Source organism: Colius striatus, chromosome 2, assembly GCF_028858725.1.
Source record: "Colius striatus isolate bColStr4 chromosome 2, bColStr4.1.hap1, whole genome shotgun sequence".
NCBI lineage: Eukaryota > Metazoa > Chordata > Aves > Coliiformes > Coliidae > Colius > Colius striatus.
This window is the reverse complement of record NC_084760.1, coordinates 69,672,059-69,699,350: the sequence shown is the minus strand read 5'-3', so window position 1 is coordinate 69,699,350 and position 27,292 is coordinate 69,672,059. Positions and strand designations below refer to the sequence as shown.

General features: G+C 36.1%; 1 protein-coding gene across 2 annotated transcripts in view; it reads left to right on the top strand.

Moving 5' to 3' along the window:
- The window catches only part of ARID4B (AT-rich interaction domain 4B), an 89,648-nt gene that overhangs the window by 56,942 nt on the left and 5,414 nt on the right, over positions 1-27,292 (top strand). Inside the window, exons 14-21 of one of the 2 annotated variants that reach the window (XM_061991015.1) lie at positions 436-533; positions 741-1,008; positions 2,027-2,199; positions 12,108-12,359; positions 18,716-18,800; positions 19,615-19,807; positions 22,164-23,375; positions 25,175-25,285. In XM_061991015.1, the coding sequence (XP_061846999.1) occupies positions 436-533; positions 741-1,008; positions 2,027-2,199; positions 12,108-12,359; positions 18,716-18,800; positions 19,615-19,807; positions 22,164-23,375; positions 25,175-25,285 (2,392 nt within the window). The remainder of the gene's footprint in view (positions 1-435; positions 534-740; positions 1,009-2,026; positions 2,200-12,107; positions 12,360-18,715; positions 18,801-19,614; positions 19,808-22,163; positions 23,376-25,174; positions 25,286-27,292) is intronic. The other variant, XM_061991016.1, reaches the window with a different exon arrangement.

Below are 27,292 nucleotides of genomic sequence, written 5' to 3'. Positions count from 1 at the left end.
GACATAAAGAAAGACTGGTACTCACTGTATTTGGTGCAGTACTGCCAGGACTGAGTATTGTTAATGCTTTGAATGATTTTTTTTCTTTCCAATTTAATTAAAATTCTAACTCTGATAGTTAAGAACTACTTTAATTATAAGATAAAAATGATGTACCTGTTTTTCTGATCTTTATGTTTTCTGTCCTTTGTTTATTACCACCTGGAGAGGAAAGCCTGCTGTGACTTACTGAAATGCAGAAATGCTAAATTACTTAAAGTACTTACATTAGACTCCAGTTTGCATTATAATAAAATATTTTGTGTGATAAATAGTAATTTTATAGTTAGCAGGAAATTCCTTAAAATTATTTTCCAAAGTTGTAAACTTTCTCAACTTAGTCCTTCTTGTGTCAGTGAAATAATTTAAAAACTATTACGTCATTTTCTTCAACAGATTGAAAGTGGAGCGGTGTGGAAGCAAGTTTATCAAGATCTTGGAATCCCTGTGTTAAATTCAGCTGCAGGATATAATGTTAAATGTGCATACAAAAAGTAAGTAATAAAGCTATGAAGTTTGTGATGAAACAGCACTAGGACAAACTGAAGTCATCCTGTGTTACTGGTAATATACATAAAGCTCATAACTTTTTGGTTATACATTATTAGGATTTAAACATCCTGTTCATGTTTAGCTTCTGCTAAGTAGAATGTTCTTTCTTGAAACAAACTTGCTTATCGCAAGCAATTTTTTTCTTTTAGATATCTCTATGGCTTTGAAGAGTATTGTACATCAGCTAACATTGAATTTCAAATGGCGTTGCCAGAGAAAGTGACAAGCAAACCTTGTAAAGACTGTGAAAAAGAAAAAGAATCGAAGATGCGTGAAGAACCAGAGCAGGACGTAAAAGAAATAAAAGTGGATAAGGAGGAGCGCAAGCAGGAGGAACTAGCAGTAGTACAACAAGAAGAAAAAAAGTTAGCTGAGAATGATAATGAAAGTAAAGAAAATGATAAGCCCTCTGTCCTGGTAAAATATTTTAATGTTCATGTTATATCCTGTTTATAAAGTCAGATTGTGTGTTAATAACCATGAATTCATGTCAAGATCGAAATCTCCATAATGGATTTTTAGCAAGATATAAACATGTTGTAAACCTAATTCAGAACGACACATTTGAACCGTATTTGTCCCTAGGTGCCTGCTTTAGGGGATCACGATATCAAAATATCTGACTTTTTAGGAAGCAGTTGTAACCTGCCACTTGTTTGGGGGCCTCTCAGGTCAAATGAAAACTAATTAATTTGCAACTTTATCCTGATATGGGTAACGCGTTCTCACAGCTAACTATAGTGCTGATACTTCTATTTTGCATTTAGCCATGCCGTTAAGCCCTCATAAATCTTACTTTTACTTCCCTGCACCAGTGAAGCTCTAGAAAGACCTGGGCCATATGATATAAACACTGGTCTTGTGTAGTTCAGTGGTCCAGAGAGACAAATGTTTCTAGCTTTTCAAAATCCAGTGTTGATTCAGTGGTTTTAGGAAAGAAAGTCCAAGGTAGTAACATGAAGTGCTGCTCTATGCAGGTGTAGAAGTTTGCCCTGGAAGCAGTGAAACTCCTCAACATGCAACACAACTGTAATGTTTTTGAATCTTAAGTGGCAGCCAACCCTTGTCTGTCAACTGATACTAACTCTGGGGCAAATACCAAGTGGGCCAGTACTGATATCTCTGCATCCTGGGTGAAAATATACCTTGTGAAGTGTTCATCTTGGGGATTACTTTGTAATTCAGGTCTAAAAGTGGCATCCCTATGTTCTTGCGACAAAACTAGCTAGTTTTGAAGTTTTAAGTCTCATTCAGTTTGAGATTATCAGAAAAAAACAACAACAAAATACGGTAGAGGTGCTATAGTTTTAGAACAAGCCCTAGACTGTATGAGATTTTTGCTCATACAACTTCAGTGTGTTTTGTCTGCCTTTTCTTAAATCTTCAGTATTTTTATTTCACCTTGTAAATTAACTAAAGGGTTTTTTTATCCTAGGGAAACAAAAAAAATTTGCCAGAACCTGTGTATACTCAGCCTGAACAAGAAAAGGAATTAAATGTAATCAAAGCTGAAGATGAAACCAAACTAGAAGATAAAGAGGAGGAGAAGATTAAAGAAATAGAAAATCCTCCCTTAAATGCCGACGCAGAAGAAAAAGAAAAATCAGGGTAAGTTACACTGTTTCTAATCAGATAAGGCAACTGATTTGTGTTCATTAAATGTTACTCTTGCAATTTGAACTTCCATTGAGGCATCCCTGTAGTGAATTAGACTTGTATCTTCCAGAGGGCTATGTATTCGCAACTTTGTCATGGTTAAGGCCATTGACATTTGTGGATCTAATTTAAGAAAAAAAAGTGGGGAGTGGGATGAGTTGCAGCTTTAAGTTTTTGCAAGGTCCTAGTGTCAATAAGCAATGTGGGAAGAGAATGCGTAAAGTGTAGGTGACTATTTGACTTAAGACAAAATTACTGCAGCTTGTAGTATTTATCTACTTAACTTTGGTACAAGTGTATCACAAACTTGAAATTTCCAACTTTTGCTATTGGACAGTGGTGTGTTATAGGTAATAGGGGAAAAGATAGAAGTACCTTGCACTGTTCAGTAAGAGCTTTGCCATTGAGTAGGCATGATATTGGCAGCAGTCTTGTGCACTTCTTCAGACAGTTTTGGAAGTGGGACATAGAATTAATAGGGATGCTCAGGGCCAAATAGTCAATGCATGTGTGCTGGTGATTAATCATTTTCTTTATGGAAGTGGCGGGTTTTTCTGTCAAAAAAACCCCAAGAATGAACCACAAACATTTTTCTGTAGCCGCACACAAAAATATGATTTTTTTTAAAAGGAATATAATTTTCATTAATTCCCAGAGTGTTAGTAAATTATATTCTTGCAGTTAGGACTCTCATACAGTATGATTCCAAGTGATAACACAAATGACCATTACAGGTCAGAGCAAAGGTCTTTTTAAATGCAGCATTTGTCTTCAACAAAAAAAACCCAACCAATAACAGGTGCTTAAGGGAGTAGCTATTACAAGAGGGAAAGCAGATAATGACACGTCTCCATATACTTTCACAGCCATCTGGATATCAGGGATGAGATTTTTCTCTACCAGCTGTTGCCTGACCATTATTTCTCTTGTTCATTCCAGTGATCTTTGCTATTTAGTAGAGCAACTACCTTTATCTTCTGTCTAAACGTCATTAACTCTTAATTCTTTCTGATGTATTAAGAGTTGTGATAGAATGATGTAGTTCGGTATATTAATTTCTGATTCACTCATAGTAGTGGTGGTTTGGGGTTTTTTTTCTTTTTTAAGAATTTTGATTTCCAAGTAGCAAATTCTGGAAGAATCCTTCTGTAAAATGTTTTTGACTTCGTAAGTATTTTCAGTGAGGTTTCATGGACAACTTCTATAACTCAATAATGTGGAACAGAGAAAAATCAAGTTTACTTGAACTCAAGAGTCTTTTCTCTATGAATGTAATTTCATTTGTGTCCTATGTGAATTTTTCTGTTTTAAAAGTCCAGTTGCTTGAGTTTCTTAAATTTGCCATTTTGAAGTTAAACTAGAGGAGCTGTACTGTAATGGATTTGTTAGATTTTCATAATTAATGAAAGATAGACTGTACGATGCTATTTGTCAAAACATATAACTAGATAGATCAAAAACTTTGCACTGTTAAGAAAACTGCAGATTTTAAATTTTCCTAATTGTACATTTGAATATGTGTATGATTGTGGTGTGACTTTGTTTATTTGTATACTTAGAAAGTACTGTATCTAATACTTATAATACTGCTATAGTAAATGGGACATAAAATTATAGTCTGCATTTGGTTTTCTGTAATCCTTTATTGCTTGGGTTTAGTTTTGGTTTGGTGGGGTTTTTTTGTTACTTGGTTTTAGGTGGGGTGTTTTTAGTCTTTGTTTCTGTCCATTTGGTTTATTTATAACATTAAAAATGTTAAGAGTTTTCTTTGGTTTTTATTTACAATAAAAACAGAAAACTGTGGAAAATAGTATTTCCCCTTAATTTTCCCTGATTCATCTAGTTTTAACTGAGTGTATTGTTCTCTCTCTGCTTCTCTTTACTCATCCAGTAAAAACTCTTCTAGTTAGTATTTTACTATCGTGTTTCATGAAAGATTGTAGTAAGTTACTTAGAATAGAAAGGATAGCTCTAAGAATAGATGTAGGTGATGATGTGGTCATTACTGGGGCTATGTTTCGAGGAATAATTTTAAACTTATAAAACTTAAAGGTTAATAGCAGTTAAAGGTCTGTAAGAAGTAGTACTGTAGTAGTGCTCTTAGCGTAATAACTTTGCCTTTCTTCCCTCAGAGATTGGTAGGAAGTACAGGCTGCACTTGAGTTGGCTTTCAAGACTTTTTAAAATGTCACTGTCATCCTAAATGCTAAACTGTTCGTACCATAAAGGCATAAAGGGATTTTGTGGGCCTAGTGTAGTGTTGGGGACGTTGTACTAGATGAAGTGTACTCCTCCCTGTCCCCAGCTTTATGAGTAAGAAGTGGCAAAAGTTATACAGAAGGGGAAATGTTGTGATTTAAGTTATTTGTTGAACTGGAATACAAAATGAAAAATGCATTTTTGTAAATGGAAAACAAATCACACAAAAAATACCCAGACTGTAATCAAATAGATCACTGTCAGCGTATTTGTCAGCATATTTAAAATGTATTCCTGGAACTCCTTTTTAAGGTATGGGCCATTTTTCTTTCACGGTCCTAACCAAATAGCCAAACAAATGAAATCTAATATAAGGCAAACTAGTAAAGTTTGCTTGTTTGAATTCATGTCTGTAGGACTTAAAATTCATGTCTGTGGGCGTCTTTACGTAGCTTTATGTAACTGGCTGAATGATAGAACCCAGAGGGTGGTGATCAATGGCACAGAATCAAGTTGGAGGCCTGTGGCCAGTGGAATTCCACAGATTGGTTCTGGGGCCAGTGTAGCCAGCAGGTCAAGGCAGGTTCTTCTCCCCCTCTACTCTGCCCTGGTGACGCCTCATCTGGAGTACTATGTCCAGTTCTGGGCTCCTCAGCTCAAGAGGGACAGAGAACTTCTGGAGAGAGTCCAGCACAGGGTCACCAAGATGATCAAGGGAGTGGAACATCTTTCATACGAGGAAAGGCTGCGGGAGCTGGGACTGTTTAGAGAAGAGGAGATTGAGGGGGAATCTCATTAATACTTACAAATATCTAAATAGTGGGTGTCAGGAGGTTGGGGCATCCCTTTTTTCTATTGTATCTAGCAACAGGACGAGGGGTAATGGGATGAAGCTGCAACACAAAAGTGTTCCACTTAAGAAAACTATTTCAGGTGAGGGAGCCCTGACACAGGCTGCCCAGGGAGGGTGTGGAGTCTCCTTTCTTGGAGGTCTTCAAGATCTGCCTGGACATGTTCCTATATGACCTGATCTAGGTTGACCTGCTTCTGCAGGGGGATTGGACTAGATGATCTCTAAAGGTCCCTTCCAACCCTACTGTTCTATGATTCTGCACAGACTTCAACAATATGATGAAGAGAAAGAAAAGCTTGAATGTGGTTCTCTTCCTTTCTTCCCCAGAGTTCCTGTTTCTTACCTGTTTGTGTATTGTGAACACTGAGAACAGAGATTCAAGAGCAGCTTGCCTCTTATTCTGTATATGCTTTTTTCTTCTCTGTGGCTAGTGGAAAGTGTATCTGCTAGATACATTTTTGTACAACTTCAGTCATAAAAACAGTAAATAAAAGAGACCAGTAATGTGTTCACAGAATGGATTACATAATAATGTGTTATTTCTCTATTGGTCTGTCCCAGACGGGGACATGGCTTTATAAACTCATCCTTTCCCTAACATGCAGAAAGTTATTCATTCTTAATCAATGAATAAACAAGAAAAGTTTTAAATCCTTGTTATTTTGAAGTTCCTCCTGTCTTCATGTTGTGGAAGTAATGGTCTCCAAATGTAGCATTGCATAGTTGGTACAATTTTCCTTTGTAGCATCTGACATTTAAGTCAAGGCCAACAAACGAAGAACTGAGAGATTTTTCTACACAATGAACAATTGAGTAGACAGTTCAGCATGTTCCCAAGAGACTGAGGTCAGGAGCTTGTGGAATTTTAAAAATATGTGGGGTTTTTAATATAAGCTTTTTAATAAAAAAAGTAAGTCTTCAAAAATTTCGTAGTCGATATAGTTTGTGAATTAAAGTGTAGGTGAATCACTAGTTAACTAGTATTAGTAAGATTTTTTGTTTCATCCAACTATTAATTCATGAATTTTTTTTGTTGTTGCTGTTTCGTGAGTGTGCGGGTGGTTGGTTTGTTTGGGTTTTTTTAAACAACTCTGTTCTGAAGCGCTTATGACATGCCACTCTAAGGAACTTTATACTGAACTGAAAGAGTAGGTGCTCAGAATCTAGATAATTAATTTTGCTCTCCAACAAAAATTTGCACTGCGCTTGTATATTATTACTTGGATTTTTGAGAGGAGCGGGCAAAATTCTTTGAAGTAGTCCCAACGACAGTATGGAAAAATTACAAGAGGCTTTGTTCTTTGGTTTTCTTTCTTTTGGCTGAGGTACTACCTAATCGAGACATGAGAAGGGGCTGCCATCTCTGAATCTTTGCCCTGCCCTTTCTTACCAGCCTGTCATTTTCAGTACTCACCAATAGTTTTTACTTGGTCTTATGAAGCTTCTTGGATTTTTTTTTTTTTTGGTCTGTGCTTTTTTTTATTTTCTCCAAGGAATACATGAACAAATGATCTTAAAGAATACTTTCAAAATGTAAACACTTTTGGTTTTCTCATACTGATGGTTTAGGTCTTTGTGATGTGGTTTTCTGGGAATTGGTAGTGTCATATTTTGACAGTATCAAAGAGAAAATGAAAAACCTCTCTAGATAATAATCTTGAATGGAATTCAAACATTCATATGCAAGGGAAAAAAAAATCTTAGAGCTCTTACATACATTGTTACAAGCAGTAATAACATTTCCCGTCCTATAAGCAGCAGGAGGAAGCTAGGAATGATAAAGCAGTAGTTGAGAACTAGGTTAAGATGGTCATTGTTTCACGTGAAGGGTTTTATTAGGGTTTATTACCCTTGTAGGGTAGGGTGACTACCTGCTATGCCTGTGCTGGTGATGGCTTCTATTTGTACAAGTGTTAAATTTTCTGGAAGGACTTGATGGGGATTTTCTGAAAGCAATTTGCAACAGGATTATATAATAGTAAGAAGCCCAGTTTCACATATGGGAGATAGCAAATAGAGGCAATGTTTTCTGCAGCTCGTTATCTGTTAAAATGGCATATCAAAGCTTTATGGTTGTGAATGTAAAATGATAGCAGAAAGGTTAAAATGTTTTGGAGTGAGAGAGGTTTGATACAGAAGGCATATCTTCTAGCTTTTGGATTAGTGTTGAGAACTATATTTTGAGATAGCTTTCTCAAACCTGATTTGGGTTTATATGGAATTGATTAGCTTGGGAGAAGGGAGAGAAATGTGTTGTGTTCATTGCACCGTTGGTGTGAACATCTGCTCTGAATTTTAGACTGTTGGTGTGTATGCAAAAAAAAATATATTTATTTAAGAAGCGTACTTAGGTAGTTTATAGGAATATATTTCTGTGCTATGAGATGTGTGTTTTATTTATGTATACTAGCTTGTAATAGGAAGGAAGTTCTTGCACACTCATGTTTTCAGAAGCAGTCTAATAAGATTTTTTTTTCTTGATACAGAATATGCAGATATGTACCTATACATTAAGGATTGTTTTTGATACAGCAATAAGCTGCTAATGACAGAGTAATAAAGTGTAGAGTGGAAGTGTAAATGTACAAGTCCTGTGTATGCATCATGTTGAATGGAAAGGAGGTGTCTTTGGTGTGGAAGAAGTGTTTCTGATATCCCATTTTACATAGCTTTTGGTCACTGTAGAGGTTATTAACCGTGTTAGCTGTCACTGAGACTTATGTGTGTGGGTAAGCCCTTAAACATTCATCAAATACTAGATGTTTGCAAGCTGAGTGTGAACCAGTGCCATAAAAATGGAAAGTGCTGTACTGTCCAGCCAAACTTCTGAGCCATTCATTATTCTTTTGAAGAATATTTCAGCTCCTTAGCTGAATGTTAAGAAGCAATAACATGAGGTCCTTTCATTTGTCTTCTCTGTAGCAGCAGAGGAAAACAGTTTGTAGAGCACATGCTTGCATGGTTGAAAGGTACTGTACTACTCTCAAATGTGATTCAGGTTAAGTGCCTTTCCCTTTCCCTCAGAATGATAGACTCTAGCTGTGCATTTATTCAGATTTTCTGTGCATGTACACAGAAGCCCTTGGAGCTTTTATGTTTCAATTTTCTTTGCAGTTTCAGAGAGGAAACTAGTACTGGTGAACTTTTCGAGTTTTGTTATTTTGTTTAATTAAAGATGAGATTCTAGTGTTGTGGCGTAAGTACAGGTCTTAATGGCCTCTCTGACTTAAAACTAAAGGGCATTTTAATACAGCTGTGATTGAGAAAGAGTACAAAGGAGACTCAACATCTTCTAGCTCAGTATTATGTGAAGTAGAGGGAAAATAATGCTCTAGGGTGAGAAAAAGGAGGGAAACAAAAATAGAAGCTAATTGCAAAACCTGAAGTGTCAATTACACTGGAGTTTATTTCTGCTAGTGGTTCAATTAACTTTAATGACTAAATTGAACCAATAATTGAAATAATCTTGCTTCCTCAGGTTTTAGAATAACCTCTGAAAAAAAAAAAATCTTGCATTTGCCATCTCACCTGCTGTGTGTGACAGCATGGAGTGTCAGGGTAAGTGGCATAGGGTTAGGTTTACTGCAAAACAGGGATCCTAGGAGACAGATCTGCTGCTCCAAATCACACCCTGTCTCATGGGTTTCACCTGGGCTTTGTGATGGGGCTGTGTTTTGTGCCAGAGATCTGGGTTGAAAGACCTTTGCATGATACTGCAGTTCCTTTAATGAAGTAATGGCATGTGCTATTTCATCTATTAACAACTATTTGTTGATAGTAGTTACCCTTTTTATGGACCTGTTGGTGTTAAGGCCTTACATTGACTGAGCATTGCTGCTATGTGTGGTTTGAACATCTGCAATGTTTTTAGCCTTTTAATGATTTCACAATTTCCTTTGGAACTAACAAAACATTGTAATGGTTTTACTTTATTAACAAGTTTGCATTTTAATTATTAATTTCCTCCTTCTGAAAGTTTATATTCCCATTCTGTAGGAGGTGGGGTGAGAGTGTTCGTTAATCTGCAGTTGTAATTGAAAATGATTTTGAGTCTTCCTCAGCTTTCTGGTGGTACTTTGGTGTCTGGAACACAGTTTCACTTATATTGCTGTGTTTCATGTACAGAGTTCATGCACATCTGCTGCTGCCTTGTTTCATCAGCCGCTGTTTGAAGTGTTCAACTTATTGCAGCTTTGCAGCAAATATTGCTTGGTTCTGTTTTTGACAACTATGGTCTGCGGTCGAGAGGCTTGTCCGGTTCTTTCTCCACCACCACCCCTTGTGTGTGGAAACCTGATGTTCTCATGCATATATACCTAGACAAATGAAGTTATGACTGTGAATACTGAATGGCTATAGTCACAATTTTCTCTTACAAACTTCTCTTTCAATGCCTGTGATGGTAGCTTCTTCATCTGCACTGACAGGTTTGAGCTTTTTTATGGCTCTGTAAAACATTATCTTTTCTTCCTTGCAACCACTGGACTATATTTTGAGGTTTTCTTGTTACAGGAGGTATATGAGTATGCTGTTTTATCTGCTCCAAAGTGATGAATGTCTTTGCTTAGATTTGGTTTCCTAAAATTCCCAGCTTGTGATTGCTAACCAAATCACTCCTTAGAACATTTTGTAACTTTGCAGCCATCCCTGTTTTCATTTTGCTTTTGCTTCCTGACATGCCTTTCACATACACACAGTGTGCTTTTTGCATCTTACTTGACCATCCAAGTTACTCAGCTTCAAGATGAGGGTTTCACACATCTCTTCCAGAGAAGTTCTGATATTGTCATAGAGTCTTTGTAGAACATCTGTTGGGACACCAAGAAAGTCGTAAGGTGATTTAAGGTGGGAGAGACTCCAAACTTGCTCAGCTTCCAAAGAGCCACTGGCACCGTAATTACCAGCACCTGGAAAATCCTGCATCTCTCTCACAGGCATGCTTTTCTTTGTAGATTGCATTCAAGGATTGTACCATTAGTTCTTTGGGAGGAATAAAAAAATCTGGCAAAATTTGATTCATTACAATTTTGAAAAGTCTTGTTAGTAATGAGAAATCTTAAGCTAGTCACATTGTTGGGGCAGTAGTGGCTCTGCTCCTGATGTCAACGTATTTTTTTAGCTTTTGTAGGATGATAACTGTTAAGATGAAAATTATCTAGGAGTTTTGTTTTACTGCAGCAGAGAGTATAATAAAAAAGCATTTAAATTACAGATTGGTGCTTTCTGTTGCTAGCTGTGGAATTCTGTTCAGGAATTTTTCATCTGAGTCTTTGAGACCTTTTTCTTGATTTCTTTGGGAAGTGAATTTTACTATGTGATGTGTAGTGGAGATGCAATAAGCTTTCAGAGCTTGTTCATTTATGTTTAATTTTTAACTCTGGTGCTTTTAACTTCACTAGCAAAGCAGCCCACTTTAAGTTTATAATATATTGAAAATCTTGGCATTCCAGAACAAAGGTTTCTGGTCCATGCCATGTATACCTAAATAGATCTGTCTTCTTTGTTTTGATTTAGACAACAGAGGGAATTTTTAGCATTTGTCTGGTAATGTATGCACATACATATGTATTTATATATTTATGTTTACGTGTATTTATATATATATTTATGTGGCAACATGAATTTCTGATGTACAGGGTGGTTATGCAACAATTGCATTTAGCTTATTATTCTGAATTCTCATTTGCCAGCTAATTAGGTAATAATGCTGGAATTTTACTTCTACAGAGAAGTATTTGGATAATTTAAATGCTATTTGATCCTTTTGCAGGGAGAAAATAGCTGGGTTTATCTGAATGTTTTCTAACTGAAACTTTCATATAAAGGTTTAGATTCTTGGTACGTATTGTGTTTGTGAGGTTGGTGTGACTTAGACGTGGAGCAGCACTTCATTTTTTTAATCTAGTCAACCCTAATCTGTTCTGTATTGCACAATGTGGGATTAGAGTTGATGTGAGGGCCAATAGTATAATTTTGTAAAGCTGTTTAAGAATAAAAGAACTTTTCTCCATTTTCTGTTGGAATGTAATCTACCTCTTTAAGCTGGTTGGAAGTAATGTTCAAAACATTGACTGAGACTTGCAAGATTTGGGGGAGGTGTTCTAAAAATTAGTCCAAAATCTGTGTTCAAAATTAGCTTACTTCTGAAAACAGTGAACACCTGCTTGTATATTTATATAATAATTAAATGCAAGTTTGACATATATTTAGAAGAGTAAGTGTAATTGACAAGGAGTGACAAGGTCATAAATGAGCACAGGTTGCTTAATTTGCTAACTAATCTCACAGGAGTTTTTTTGTCTAACGTCTGATTTTGGTTGCAGTCACTTCGAGGTGTTGAGATAAGAGATTATTTATTATAATAAAGCAGAGATCTTTTAGGGAGGCAAATTTCAAGAAGCACTTGTAAAACTTGTAGGTTGGAAAATGGAGTTTAGGAAACTTTATATTGAGAAGGATGAGTTAGAACTGAAAACACGCTCCTTAAACAAAGGGACTGCATGAAAGAATTGTGTAAAGATGAGTTGGAGTAACTTCTGCTTATACAGATTTTGATGGATTGTTTTGGTTTTTTTTTTTTCTTTTTTTGAGTTGAGTCATTTTTGCACCTTGCAGTCACTGGATTTTGTGTGTATTGCTGTATCTTATTTTGCTGATATTACTCAGCCATAGTGCAATTTCACATATTTGGAGCCTGCTGATTCCCAGTCCCTAATGCATCCACAATATTTATCAATATATGTGGTTTGGAACTGAAAAGCTTATGAAGTATCTCATATTAACTCTACAATTTTTTAAACCTTTCAAGAGATGACACGAATAAGGAAGAAGATGAAGATGAAGAAGAAGGAGAGGAGGAGGAAGAAGATGAGGAGGAGGAGGAAGAAGACAACAATAACAATGAGGAAGAAGAGTTTGAATGCTATCCACCAGGCATGAAAGTCCAAGTGCGGTATGGAAGAGGGAAAAATCAAAAAATGTATGAAGCTAGTATTAAAGATTCTGACATCGAAGGTGGCGAAGTCCTTTACTTGGTGCACTACTGTGGATGGAACGTGAGGTAACTTGAGTTTTAGTTAGTGATTACTTCTTGAATTACTTCTGAAATACACTTGTGTGTTTAAAAGGAAATGAATAGACATCTGCAGTCCTAAACTTTCAGTATTGGTGTTCTGTGAAGGTCGTTGTACTGTATCAAACTATAGGATTTTTAAGACTGTATAAATGCAGTGTTTTACTTACTTAGAACATCATCTTAAAATTACTTATTTAAAGAACACTTCCTTTACTCCCCATCTTATTTTCAGATTTCTCCATACACCAGTGACAAATCAGTCTTTCACAAATTCTTCCTCTAGCTCTCTTTAAGTCAATTTTATCTCATACACTATTTGTGTAGTGCACTTAGCAGAGTCTATATGCATACTCTTCTCAGCAAAGCAGAAGGTACACAAGGAGTATGGTATTTAACAAATGAAGTACAAGAGTCTTAGTGGCAAATAATTGCATTTCATTCAGATCTGATTTCCACCACTCTTTCCCCTGTGGCTGCCTGTAGCTTCCAAACAAGACTATTCTTAGCCTAGTGGCTTCTTATACTTTTCTTAACACACACAGGAGTATATGCTTTTATCATTTATACAGTATTAGTAGAGAAAACTCAAGCATCTGTGTGGCTTTTAAGCCAATATATCAAGTCTCCTGCTTTTTCACTCAGTTTCAACATAGCTGCTCATTGTCCTTTTCTGTTATCTTTTAAACTTTAATACTATGTTTTACAGATCTTTAAAAAAAACCCAAATCTGAGGCAAATCCCCTGTACTTTTTATTTCTTTATTTTCCTCTTCTGGAAAATCTGATGGTCTTGTGACCTTCATCGGTTGTCTTTACTTTGATAACCATCCTACCTCTGACCAAGAGGGCAGGACAAATCTCATTTATTTGGTGCGAGCAAGATCTGCTAGCAATGGTCACAGTTACAGAAGCATGATACTTCTCTCCCTCCTTTTGAGTATAACTCTTTACATCTAGGCCTGGTGATTTCCAGGGCTACCTAAGCCAGTGATGAGGAGGAACATCTTGATATTGTAGGGTTTGATATTGATTGTTTGCAGAATTTTGATCTAGATAAATATTGATCTGCAAGAATATGATTTTTCACATAAACTCTGTCTTCAGGCAATCTTTGTAAGCATATTGGGCTATGAAGTCAAGATACTAGGGGAGGTGCAGCCTGTTTAAGGGGTGATTTGGAATGTGACTACTGTTTCAAGCATCGTGGGGAGAGCTGCCTTAGTTGCTGAAATTTGCATCCTACTCACTGAAGATTACTGTGCACCATTCCAAGAGATAACTTACTTTTAAACTCTTGTTTTTAAATTCATGGGTAAATATGGAAGATATTTTTCTTTTTGAGTAAATATTACGCTATTATATGTGGTGAGATGAGATTATCAGAGTTCTATTTGAGCAATGCCACTTTAAATCTGAAGAAATGAGAAGTCAAAAGTGAGCCTTCACCTTGGAGATCCCAACAGCCTGGTTCCTAAAGGAGAAATCAAGATTCTGTTTTTCAAACTCTGCATTTTAAACAAACATGTGAATTGATATCAGAAGCATTATTTCTGTAACTATGATATATTTGATAAGAAAAACGTTTTTAGTAAGATTGCACTCATTTGAGAGATGAGGGGAGCCATTTGGTCTTTCTAACAGCAGGACTTGCATTCATATTGTTACATGGTATTTCAAAAGAGCCCTCTGAAAAGGGCTGGGAGAGTAGTGTTCTTCACTGAAAAAGATATAAGTGATTGAGATTTAGCTATGCAACTGTGTGTGTACTCTGCTAAATATGGCTAATTTTTAAAATTCCAGTGAAGTTACTTAAATTTGTGGATATGACAGCTGATATTTTAGTGTTGTGAAGACAAGCCTTGTGTGATGTATGAACTTAATTTAGCTTTTAGTCACAGCCTGGATAAATAACTGCTGCATTTGGATAGGTAGCAATTCCCTCCTATCTATATTCTTTGGGGCTGACTTTCAGGGTTTAGCAGGGGCAAGTACTGTAACATCAGGTCATAGGATAAGGTAAACTAGGATTTTCTAATCATCCAAGATTTTTTTTTTAATTCTGTCATTCTCCTGCCCCTTAAAGCTGACTTTACTGTTTCTGCTTCTGGACAGTATGCCGTTTAAAGGCTTGTGTTTTAAACCCATCTAAGCAGGAATCCAGAACAACTGTTAATATTTCTTATCACAAGGTAATTTCAGTTTTGGTCTGGGATTTAGAATAATAGTGTGTGCTCATGTGCACAGTACTTGGAATGGAATTTGATAAGCTTGTTGTTGGTGTTTTTTAGGTTTATTTTAAATGGTCTGGAACCAGGGACACTAAACGCTGTGGAACTTTTAATCTTAAAAGTAGTAAATAGAAAATGCAGAAATAGTGTATAGCTTAACAGCACTGCTCTGCTAAATGATCTTGAGCTCCTGAGATTCAAGTGGTATGTGTTTCTGGTAAAGGTAAAGAATTGTGGTATTTAGTGGAGCCTGACTTGTAGTGAAAGAGAATGGTAAAAATTGCAACCCCATTAGAGAGAACTGTTTGTGTTCCCACATATTGTCCAGAAAAAAGTTATCAGAGAAAGAATTTATTCTGACAGGCCAGTTATGTTCTTAATTATGTATGCATTATGTGGAACTAAAACATCCTCAAGGCCTACAATTCAGTTCTTTTTGCCATAATCTTAATTTTCATCTGCCAGTGCAAAAGAAAATCCATTGTTTAAGCAAGGTGATCTTCTGCAGTATGTTCCTGGATTAAACACAGAGGGTGCATATTCAAGAAAGTTTAGATTGTTTTAACTCTGTATGGTACAGTATTACATGTTATTCTTGAATGTTTTAAGTATTAAATACTTTCCTTTGGAAATTGGAATGTGAAAGTGCTCATTTTTGTCTCCATATGTTGAAACTTTAACAATATACAAATGTTGTACTTAACAGTCGACTACTGAAAGTAAAGGAATGTGTGTAGTCAAATTTCAGGTTCTTCAAAGCAGTGTATGTTGTGGTAGACGGAATTAAAAAATACATACAATTTAAAAAGAACAGTGTCCTCATCTAATATTCCAATATTTGATTATAAGACTAAGTCTCCTCCTTTATTTGATCACAGCCAAAGAAAACATTTGATTCTTCCTTGTTAGCAAATAAAGACAGTATACTGGAACTTTTTGGTGAATTTGACAAGGCTTGCTGATTCCTTTAGGTCAGTTGTCTTCCTGGGAAAATGGTACCTTTGCTAGTATAGAGGTTGGATGCTTTCTTCCTTGTTTCTCCTCTAGTACTTCTGCAGAGGATCAGCTATGTGATCTATATATGAGAATATGTTGTAGTTTATTTTAGCTTGCAATCATTACATATGGGGTGTAATAGAATCAGTACGTACTCAGGCAAAATACCTTTTTTTTTCCTGAGGTATAGTTATTCATTTAATTCTTCTTTTTTTCCTTTCTTCCCATTGAAAACCACCTTTCTGGCAGGCATTCATTTTAACCAGTAAGGCAGAAAAGGCTTCTCTCCTTATTGGCTCATCTTTCGTCTTCATTTTAGGATGGCAAAGGGCATTCCAGGTTTTAATATGAGACATTATTTTAAAAATAAGTAAATAATTCCTTACTAAATCTGTCTTCTTGGTTCTCAAACAAGACCGTGAAACTCTTTTAAGAACACTTCCTCATCTTACCTCCTTCCCCTCCCCACTCAGCTGCTTGCTTTAGAGAGTTGAGGTAAGCAACTGTGGAAGATGGCACCACATTAAAGCAAACCAGATCTTCTGGATGCACATACTTGTAATGAGAGGTGAAGAACCCTTTTCATAATGTTTTTTTATTTTCTTTGGTCTAATGAACAGGCCTTCGTCTAATGAACAGGCTTTCTAAAGGAAGGCTAGCAATTTTCCTATTTTAATCAGGTGCAGTTCTATAAAGAAAACTCTAGCGTGAGTCACAGTGTTCAGATGCAGCTTGGCATCTGGTGCTCTGGACAGCTTTCAAGGTGCTTCTCTGTCATGCAATAGAGGAGAATGTAATTTAGGGTCAGGTTGTGAGCTGTGGCTTGGGAAATATCCCTTTTGTAGGATCTGTTTTGGCCTGGAGTCTAATTGTCAAAGTTTAGGCAAGACATATGTATCTGATGGGTGAATAGTGAAAGAATTTGTGCCATGCAAAGGTGTGAAGTGTGGATAACTGATTCTCTGGAGATGATTCAAGATGTCTATGATGCTGGGCCTCCTTGCAGGGTCTGACTGGTGTTCCAGGTGCAGTCAGCAGTAGAGCAGGGTATGCTCCAGTGAAGAACTGTGATTGTGACACATTGGTTTTCATTTTGCACTGCTTGAGTTGAGGAGTTTTGACCATTGCATCTAATATATAATGTTTAAGGCTCTATGATATCTACAGATGTTCTCTTAAGATTCTGCACTTCCTCTCTCCTTTACTTCAGTGTGCTCCCTTGTCTACTAGCTGCTGCCCTAACCGGCACTACAGTTGAGTCCCAAACATTAAATGCAGTGCACACACTTTGAAGAGGTGGGAGATTCTTTTCTTGTTGGAAATGCATAGAATGAGCAAGTACAAATACTGTATTATAGCAGCATAGTTGAGGCAGAAAGGGCACTGTCAGAATAATTGATTTTCACCATGTGTTTGTCCAGTCCTAGTGCTGTTTTCCTGCATGGATTTAGACCTAATGAAATACTAATGTGTTTATGTGAATTGCAAAGTCCTTTTGGCAGCCTGCTGACTAGTATTTCTTCTGGAAAGCATGTCTTCAGTTTGAAGGAAGATTACTTCAAATAAGATGTCCCCCAATTTCACGGAATATGGATTTTTTTCCATACTAGAAAGTACTCTGCAGAGTTGTATTTCAGTTTTGGAGGGAAATCTGAGCCTGTTCCATTTACATGTCACCTGGTAATAGTGCGATTACAGCTGTATGTCTACAGCTGTGTATACATAGCTGTATCTGCAGCAGCATGAGTAAATTTGGTATGTTGTAGTCTGCACATTCTGCTGCTAGATTTATTTATTTGTTTATTTATTTTTTAATTATCACATGAAGGGGAGAAAAACCCCAAGAAATTGTTTTGGAAAACTACCTTCCAGGGACTACTACTACTTCATTTTAAACTGTGTTATTATATGAAATTTAAGTTAATAAAATATAGTAATTATCTTCTGCAATCTCTTGCATGGATCTTAAGCAAGCAAGTTGTAAATTCGCGTATTTTTCTCTAATGCTTTTAAATGTATATGCAATATTGTAGATCTGATTGGCAACCGTTGCAAAGAAGCTGAATTGGGATTGATCAGTTGTGTGTATCAAAATGGTGGTCAAGTACACACAGCTGGAAAGTGCATTACACTTTTATACTAGTTAAGTACTCTCGTACCATCTTATACTAGTCCTCTATGTGTGTGTTTTGGGGTGTTTTGTTGGGTTTCTTTTAAGTTGATTTCTTCCTCTCTGCTTTCATGTTTACATAGGGGGATCAGAATTTGTATGGCTGTACCTTGAGGCAAAAGTTAATACGTACTAATTTTTCATTGGCGTATTTAATATTGAGACAGTTCTTGAATTCACAGGAGAAGTAGGCCAGCAGATTATGCTTATTGGGAGGGAAAAAAAGTTTTAATTTACTCTTGAGGTTTTTTAGAAACATACAATGATACTGGCAAGTACAGTACCATAGATACAGTGTATTCTTACTAACAATGTACGTCTCTGGTCTTGGATTTTTATTTAACAGGTCCAGCCTTAGATAATAAGACACCTGTTGTTAACAGATTGGTGCTATTTCATATGTTTTTGTCAGGTATCATTCTGATATGCAATGGAAATCTTTAACTGAAAACAAATAGAAAAATGTTAGTGTGTGACTTCTAAGTGTTAGTTGCTCCAAGTACCACTTTGCAAATATTCATGTTTTGAAAGAGTTATTTTTTGTTAGCTGGTCATGTTTCATGTAGTTGTAAGAATTTATTTTATTGTTAAGGTTTTACAGTATATAGATGAAGTATACCTCTTGGAGATCCATACAGAATTATCATTCTAGTAGTTTGTTTTGTCTGTATATATATATTTCCTGCTTGTTGCAGTGCAGACTGGAAAATACCAGCTTTTACTCTTACCCATCAGAGTAAAAAAACTTTGTCCTCTATGTCCCAGAATATAAAGAATTGAACCTTAGCTGAAATTTACATACTGTAAAGTACACAGCTAACTTACTTATTCAAATTCAATTCATTTTTATGTGGCTAATAATTTCTGTTAATTTCTCTTGTGATGTTGTGATTATCTGCTTAAACTCATAAATATGTCTTTGTGGTTTTTTTTCTTTCTTGCTTTTAGGTATGATGAATGGATAAAAGCAGACAAGATAGTGAGACCAGCTGATAAAAATGTACCAAAAATTAAGCATCGAAAGAAAATAAAGGTAATTTCCCTCCCATTATCATCTCCTCTTCAGCCCAGCTTTGGTTTTGTATCTTCTTAAATACTCCTCCCACTTCTAACCTTTTGATTGGCCTACAGATGCTTCACAGTAAAAGCAACTTTTAGCCTTTTAAAAACTAAAACTTTTTTCATCATGGTTTTGCTTTTTCAAAATGGAGAGGGGAAGCTTCTCTTTCCTTCTTACCTATATTTCAAAATGAAATCAATGTATGCATTTATAATAAGAAAACAAATGAGAAGGATCCATTTTATCCTAAGTGGAGGATGCCAACTCTAGGAGGTAAAATTCAGGAGCAAACCTATGAGTAGTCCGTGTGTGTGACTGTCATTCCATAGCATTAGTTTCAAAATTGATTCTTTAGAACTGATGTTTAGGCTTAGGTTACAACATATTCATTAGGCAGGGGGATGCAAAGAAACTTCTTTCTGCTGCAGATGTCCGCGGTGCTCCTGGCAACATACACCCCACCCTACCCCCAGCACTATGTCATAGCAGGGTATCATATCCTGCCCCTGGCATCCTGTGGTGCCATTGCTCCTAGAGTACTGGCTGTGTTTGTTTTCCCATTTGTTTTAGTGCTGACAGATTTCCTGTCTTTGGTATAAGTATCTTGGCATGGACCACAGAAAAGGTATTTGTAACTTTTTAAACAGAGGAAAGCTTCCCTTTACAAGTTGAATGTTTAAGATAATTGTAGATAATTTAAGATAATTGTAAGCATTGGTTAATTGTAATCTATGTTAAGATGTATGTTAAAATGAGAAGAGTTTCTAATCTTTTTTTTTCCATATAGAATAAAACTGACAAAGAGAAGGAAGAGAAGTATTCTCCTAAAAACTGTAAATTGCGACGTTTGGCAAAACCACCCTTTCACACCAGCACATCACCAGAGACTGGGTCCAAACTTGACAGCACTGAAACCAAAAGTACTGAACAAGCTCCAGTTAAATCAATAGAAATTACTTCTATTATTAATGGGCTACAAGGTATTGTACTTATTTTTTTTCCAGTTCTGTAGTTAGTAGTTACATTAAATAGTAACAAATGACAATGTAGAACAACTGATGCAGCTGTACACAAGTCTGGTTGATTATAACGTCATCTTCAGAAATAACTCTTGAACAAAAGCAATATTTGCAGTTTCTGAAAACAGGTGATGTGAATGCAGCATATGTTAAGTCTTATGAATTACATCCTTTGTTTTGCCATCCTTTTTTGTTTGTTTGTTTGATACATAGCAAAGCATTTTTGCTTCCCGTATTACTTTTGAATTTTCAGTTTTTTATTTCTGTAACTTTTAGGACCTGGGATTGGGGGTTTTTTCCCTTGAAAAATGGAATTGATAAAGCTAAATTTCCTATCAGCACATCTGTTGTTCTTAACACTGCTTTCCTCTTCTCACATGTTCACAGCAGGATTGTAATAACTAGTTGATTCTCTTCATCCTTAGTTTAGTGTGTGCCTCCAGAACAAGAAATCACATATGGTATAGGTACTTTGGGTAGCCAAAAATTTTTGTGAAAGTGGTATGAATTTAATAATCTTTCAGACTTAATTCGAACTTGGATGACGTTGGCTGCAGAGTTCCAAATTTGTGAGTAACAGTCAACATAATCTATTAAGTCTTGTTTCCTTAGGAAATGAGAAACAAAAAAGCAATTAATGGTGATGATAATGACACTATTATTAGTGCTATATTTAATCTGTAATTAACTTCTGATTACAAAGCACAATTTGATGTACACCCTCTAATATTTTGGAAAGCTAAATGTTTTGCGTATTACATAATTAATTTCCAGATATGCTTGTAATTTTATGCAATTCTTTTAAGTCCACATAGATTTCATGCTGGAGCTTTTTTTTTTTAATTGGCAGGGATTTTTCTGGGTATGAAAGACAAAATGGGGTTTTTTTCTTCCATTTTAGAGTTGTTTGCTCAAAACTTTTTGCAGGTTTTTTTTTTTTCCTAAACTGGAAGGATTAATACTCTGGTATTCCAACTTCAAAGGGCATAACAAAGTAAAGAGGTTGAGAGGAAAAGTAGATACACCTGCTTTTTGGTGGGGTTTTTTTATTATTTATTTCCAATGGCAAATTTTGATACCTCTTACATTATAATAGTAGTGTAGTTTTGATCCTCTAAGGTATGAGAGGCAAGTGTTAAAAGTCCGTTTTAAGTGATAGTGTTCTTGGAATTTTAGGCCAAAACGTCTGCCAAAATGTTTAATGAGGAAAAAAAAGCCAACAACACTGAAAGGGTTGTGTAAAACTTGCTTTCAGAATGAGTCTTAGAGCAGAATTTAAGATCCTCTCTGTCCTAAAATAAATAAACCAGGAAAAATATCTGAGGTGACATATTTTTCAAGGCGTTATGGTCCTGTACACCTCTTCTCTCTGGTAGTGTGCTCTTCTCCAAATTGATCGTATTTCAGTAAACCTTTTGAAAAAAAGATAATTCAACTTTGATAATTTCAGTGAATTTCATTGACAGGATCACTTTTCTGTCACTGATTACATTATCATCTTTAAAGAAGTGGTGAGTTTTAGTAAGGAATTGAGAATGGGAGATGGGAAGTAGGATGAGAAGGTTTTAAACTCTGCTAACAAAAATAGATGGGTTGCAAATCAAGGAGTTACCCATTTAATCGAGTCAATTATCATTGTTTCTCCTTGTATCCGTGGTTTTTCCCATTGAATGGGCTTGTTGATTCCTTCTCCATTTTATCTTTGTTCTTCTTTTCTCAGTTTCTTTATTCCTGACCCTGCAATTTCTTACTGTTACACTTCTATTGTTTGTAAATTTCTCCCAAGTGCATTTTGTTATTTCTTCCACTTCCTTTTTCCAGACTGGTCATCAGATTCATTTGTTAGAGAATATCCAGTGTCTTTATTGTCATTCTGTCCTTTTAGACTGGATTGTCCATGGAAAATACCATCTCCATTCTGGACTTTGGAAAAAAAGCAGATAGTGGTAGTTTTTATAAACTGTAAGAAATATTTTGAGGTTTTTATGTTGACCACATCTTTCAATTTCTGTTTTGGTTAATTTATGTGGAAGTTTGTATTTTATGGATTGATGCACTGTTGTGCTTCTTCCACTTCTTCAGAAATTCCTGGAGATATATTGAATAATATGGAATTTTCCGAATTCTTAATGTAGCCATTACAGCTTCTAATAGAACTGGAAATTAACATTAAAATATATATACAATGGAGGTCCTTGTAGCATATGTTCATATATGTATGGTTTTCTGTAGTTGGGTTTTTTTTTTGAGTGCTTTGTAACCAGAATCAAGACAAACTTTTCTTGTTTTGTTTTGTTTTGGATTTATTTTTAATTAGCTTCTGAAAGTTCTGATGATAGTGAGCAGGAAGATGACCAAAGTGCCCCGAATGTACATGCTGATGGCAAAGAGGAATCTCAACATGAAGCTGTAGGCCAAGATAAAAGTGAACTCTGTCTCAAAGAAGACCAGAGTGGTTCATCTCTCCCAGAAGAAACTAAAGCCCTGACAGATGCAGTAGTGCCCAAGTCAGGAACCAAGTCTCCTGAAAGATTGCGGAAAGAGATAGAAGAGTTATCTGAAGATAGTGATTCCGATGGAGAAGATGAAGCCATGAAAAAGAGAAAAGATGTAAAAAAGGAGGTAGTGGATAAAACAGCAAAACCACAGGTAAAACGTGGTAAACGAAGATTCTGTGTTGCAGAGGAATCTTTAAAGACTGTGTTACCTAATAGAAAGGATGAGAAGTCCAAAAACAAAGATTCCCTTAGTTTAGAAAACAGCAGTAACAGCTCCTCAGATGAAGATGATGAAGACAAATCTAAACTGAAAATCACTCCGACTAAAAAGTACAATGGACTAGAGGAGAAAAGGAAGTCTTTACGGACAAGTACTTTCTACTCAGGATTTTCTGAAGTGGGAGAGAAAAGAATAAAGCTTTTAAATAACTCTGATGAAAGACTGCAGAACACCAGAGCAAAGGATCGGAAAGATGTCTGGTCAAGTATTCAGGGACAATGGCCGAAGAAAACACTGAAGGAGCTGTTCTCAGACTCTGACACTGAAGCTGCTGCCTCCCCTCCGCATGCTGCTTCTGAGGATGCTGCATCAGAGGAGCAGCTTCAGACTCTTGCAGAAGAAGATATTTCTTTGCCTAGCTCTGAACTTGAAAAATCTTTGCCAGCTAATGTTGACGTTAAACCTGTTGAGGAGAAACCGACTGAAGTGGGTGAAAAGAAAGTTGAATTTCCAAGTAGTGGCAGTAATTCAGTGCTAAATACTCCTCCTACAACTCCTGAATCACCTTCATCTGTAACTGTAACGGAGTCCAGTAGACATCAGTCCAGTGTCACTGTCTCAGAGATGCTGCCACCAAATCAAGAAGAGATACGAAGCATCAAAAGTGAAACAGATAGCACAATAGAGGTGGACAGTGTTGCGGGGGAGCTGCAAGACCTCCAGTCTGAGGGAAATATTTCTCCAACGGGTTTTGATGCCAGCATCAGCTCCAGTAGTAGTAATCAACCAGAGCCAGAACATACTGAAAAAGGTAAAGGGTAAACAGAGTGAACTTGAACCTAACCAGCTCTCATTTTACCATTGCTGATGTATTTTCATTGTTACTGTTACACTGGTGGCAAGTTGGTAGTTGGAGGAAGTAGTAGCCTTCTCTCTACTTCAGATGTGTGGAAATGGTGTAAATGTCTAGTGAATAAAATATAATCTGCTAGGAAGTTTCTTGGCCTTTCATTAGGAATTGTGATGGTTTCAATGAAGAATAAAGTATGTAAGACTAAAGTTCATACCAGACCTGTCAAGAAAAGCCCAGAGCAAACTGTAAATATGTTTTAAGTACTTGCTTGCAAGAGCAGATACTGTTTTCTTGCATGACATTTAGATTCTCTCTAAGCTGTTTATTTTGGGGTAGAAAATGCCTGTTACTGCATGATTAGACAACCATTTCAAACTTGCATCTTAAGAAATTGTTGTTTTAAAAAAAATACAAGTCAAGCTAATAACAAACATTGACCTTATTAGCTATGTTTCACTTTCAGAGGTGATTTTGCAAATTGAAGTTCCTATCCTGAGACCATCAGAGAATAGGGGATATTAAAGGCTCACAGCACTTGTGCATGTGATGTCAGTGTACTGCTGCCTGCTTTTTAACTTTTGCAAGGCTGGATCCAAAAGTTTTTTTGTGACAGTCGTTTACTCCTTCGCAGTTCCATCCATAGGACAGCTAATTTCACTGTGTTTGAAGTACCTAAAAAAATATTATTACAAAGGAAAAGAATACATGCCTGAATATAATCCTGAGATGACAGGACTGATTTCTTTGTCTCAGCAGATTTCGGTTAATAATTAAGGGCATTTTTAGAAAATTCAGTTAAGGCATGTTAGCTTTCATCATTTGTTTGAATTGTTCTTTCAAAAGAATGCAGCAAAATGTGTTTCCTTAACGAAGAGAATTTGGAGGTGAATATGTATCCCTTTGTTAATTACAGATGTTTATGTTTACAACTTCGATTTTTTTTTATGTAAAAATAAATCATTTTCACATAAAAAAAGTTTTACACTACTGCACAATGTTAGTTTTGCATGCACTAGACTTTAACTGCCTCTCTGATTTTGTCAGCATGCTGCCTGTTCTAGAAAATTTGGTTTCTTATTTTAAATGGTTCTTTTACAGGAGTAGATTTTAATCTGTAGGTCAGGTGGTTGTGGAACAATGTTTGAACAACTGGTAAATTCTGCTCTTTTAACAGGTGTACTAGAATTGTTTTCTCTTCCTTTTCTACTTTTTCCTCTTGTAGTGATAAGTACCAGTGTTTTTTTTCCTTTGTTTGCCTTCTTTTTGTTGCCTTGAACATTATCTAAGATTTTTTAAATACTTTCAATGAATGTAATTACTCATCACAAGTGATAGTTTCAGCTTTTTCTTACAGCTTCCAAGTGACAGGCTTTTTTGAACATTTTTCATTTCCAGTATTCTTGATAAGTCTTTCAAATAAATGTGTTCTTATTTAATTTACAATATTTAAAAAAAATAATCTATGTGGTTTGAGAGAAACTCTGATGATGCATATGAGAAAGTTTCTTGCAATCGTCTTACGTGTGCGCTCTAACCAACAAACTTTGCCTGCTTTCCATCCCCCTTCACCTGCTCTTGTCAGTATTAGTAGAAGACTAAGCAGTAGTCAGGACAGGCAGGAACAGCCACATTGCTGTTTACAAAACTAAGCTCCGAAGTAGGGATTTTTTTGAAACTTTGAGAAAAAAACCACACAAGTGCAAATATTTATTTAATTTCTGTTTCTTTCTTTTTCTTTCTTCTTTCTCCGATTGTAGCCTGCACAGGCCAAAAAAGACTTAAAGATGCTCAGGGAGGAGGCAGTTCCTCAAAAAAGCAGAAAAGAAGCCACAAAACATCTGTGAACAACAAAAAGAAGAGTAAAACTAGTAAGTACAGCAGCTCTGTCTGAGACAAAATATGTGAAAGGACTGTCATTTGTCTAATGATAATAGGATATGAGATCTAGAGACAAAAACGTGTTAGGACAAAATGTTTTCATCAGGGAACTCTTAATACTGTTTAGATGAAGAAACTCCTCTTGCTGAATGCCAAAATGTTTTTACGTGTCTTAAGTTTTTTTCTGGGCCTATTTCTATGAGGTCTGTAACATCATGTCATTCAGGAAGACTAAAAAGAGCAAGTATTTCACACTTTATAGAATTGGGATGGGAATCTCTGTATCATGATGGCTGCATGTTTTAGAGGGAAGATGGGAGACCTGGATGAAATTATACTTAGTATTTTCTGCAATATGAGTTTTTAGAAGTTAAAATCTCTTCCAGTATTAAATGTGAGAATACCAGAAAAATACAGGTTCTGTTCTCTTTCTCTGTCATCTAGTACATCTTCAGTAATAATGCAGCTTTTTTGTAGAAGCTGTTTGAAATAGAAACCACAGTACTGGAGAAGAGATGCTTAACAAAAGCAGAGGTGTATTGGAGAGACCTATGCACATGTGTTCAGGAGACAGCAAGATCAAGTACTACCTCATCTCACTGTTAATCAAAAATATCGTGCAACAATCAGCTAGAGAGTGAGGCTGGGAGGTTACCTGTAAAAAAATACAGTTAAAGCAAGCACAGAAAGCATATGCTATGCCTTTTTTTTCCTTCCTTTCTTTTTCTCTCTCTCTCCTCCTTTTTTCTTTCTTTTAACAGCTTTTAGAAAAAGTCTATACTTTCTGGTCTGGTATTTGCTTTCACCCTATCTCTCCTTCATATTCATTGATACCCTCTTAACATTCTCTTACTGTTTTTCATTCCATTTCACTAATCTCTCCCTTCCGTAATCCTTATTCCTCCTGTCATTTTGGGAATTAAAGTAACAAAACTGAATTTGCAGAACTATTATACCATTTTTAGCCTTGCCATTGTTTACTTTGATTTGGTGAATTTATTCCTTTTTCTAAATCTGTGTTTTCATCAGAATGCAAGAGTTTCAAAGCTGGAATAGTTTCTTGTACTGTGCGTGGTCCTTGGTACAAATGTGCTCTTTTTGTTAGACCTCAGGCACTGCTGTATGTAATGAAGGCAACAAATAGACAAAATATGGATTCAGTTCTGAGCAAAAGATGCCTTTTGTGAAATGGAGGTATACTAGTTAAAGCTGCTTTTGTGGCAGCTTCATCTCTTGCTGTTGCGTTAAAGCCAGCAAAAAACAGCAACTCTGCAGCCAGCCAAGCTCTTTCCCATCATGTGTGTCTTGGTGTTTTGTTTCTCCAGTGCAGACAAGCAGATCAGATAGACCAGAACCAAAAGAGACTTTCAGGGTTAATGTTGGCAACACCTAGATTGGATACCACTGAGGCATAAGCTTTTCATGATAAATATTAATTGAACGTGATTTAAAGACCAGAGTGCTGTTGGAGGTTCTGCAGCTTCCCTAGACATTTTATTCCAGTGCTTCATTAGACTTCTGTTGAATTACAATCTCTTGCCCTGCTTCCACTTCGGTTTTATTTTTGTAATGCTAAACAAGCTTCATCCCTTTCGATCATTACTTAAAAATTATGTCTTTCAGACAGGTTGTTTTGTTCCTCTCCTTTGGCCAGTTTGATTTTAGAAAGCTATTCAGTTCAGCCTGTTACTTAATAGTTTTTTTTCAGTGTGAAGTTCTTCTGTTTTGCGTCAGCTGTAGATGTTTTTCTGCAATTAAGGAATTTGATCATCATGTCTGAGGATTTTTGTAGATGATGTCATGCAAATTAAGATTATTGCAAGTCATTATGGCACTGAAAACCTAAAAAAAAAAAAAAAGGTGATAAAAGGTCAATTGTATACTTTCATTTCTGCTACTTATGTCCTAGGAGTTCAGTGAATAGTTCCTCTGTAACCGTTAGCTCTAAAATGGGATAAAGGTTTGTATATATCAAATTCTGTATTAGAAGTTAATAT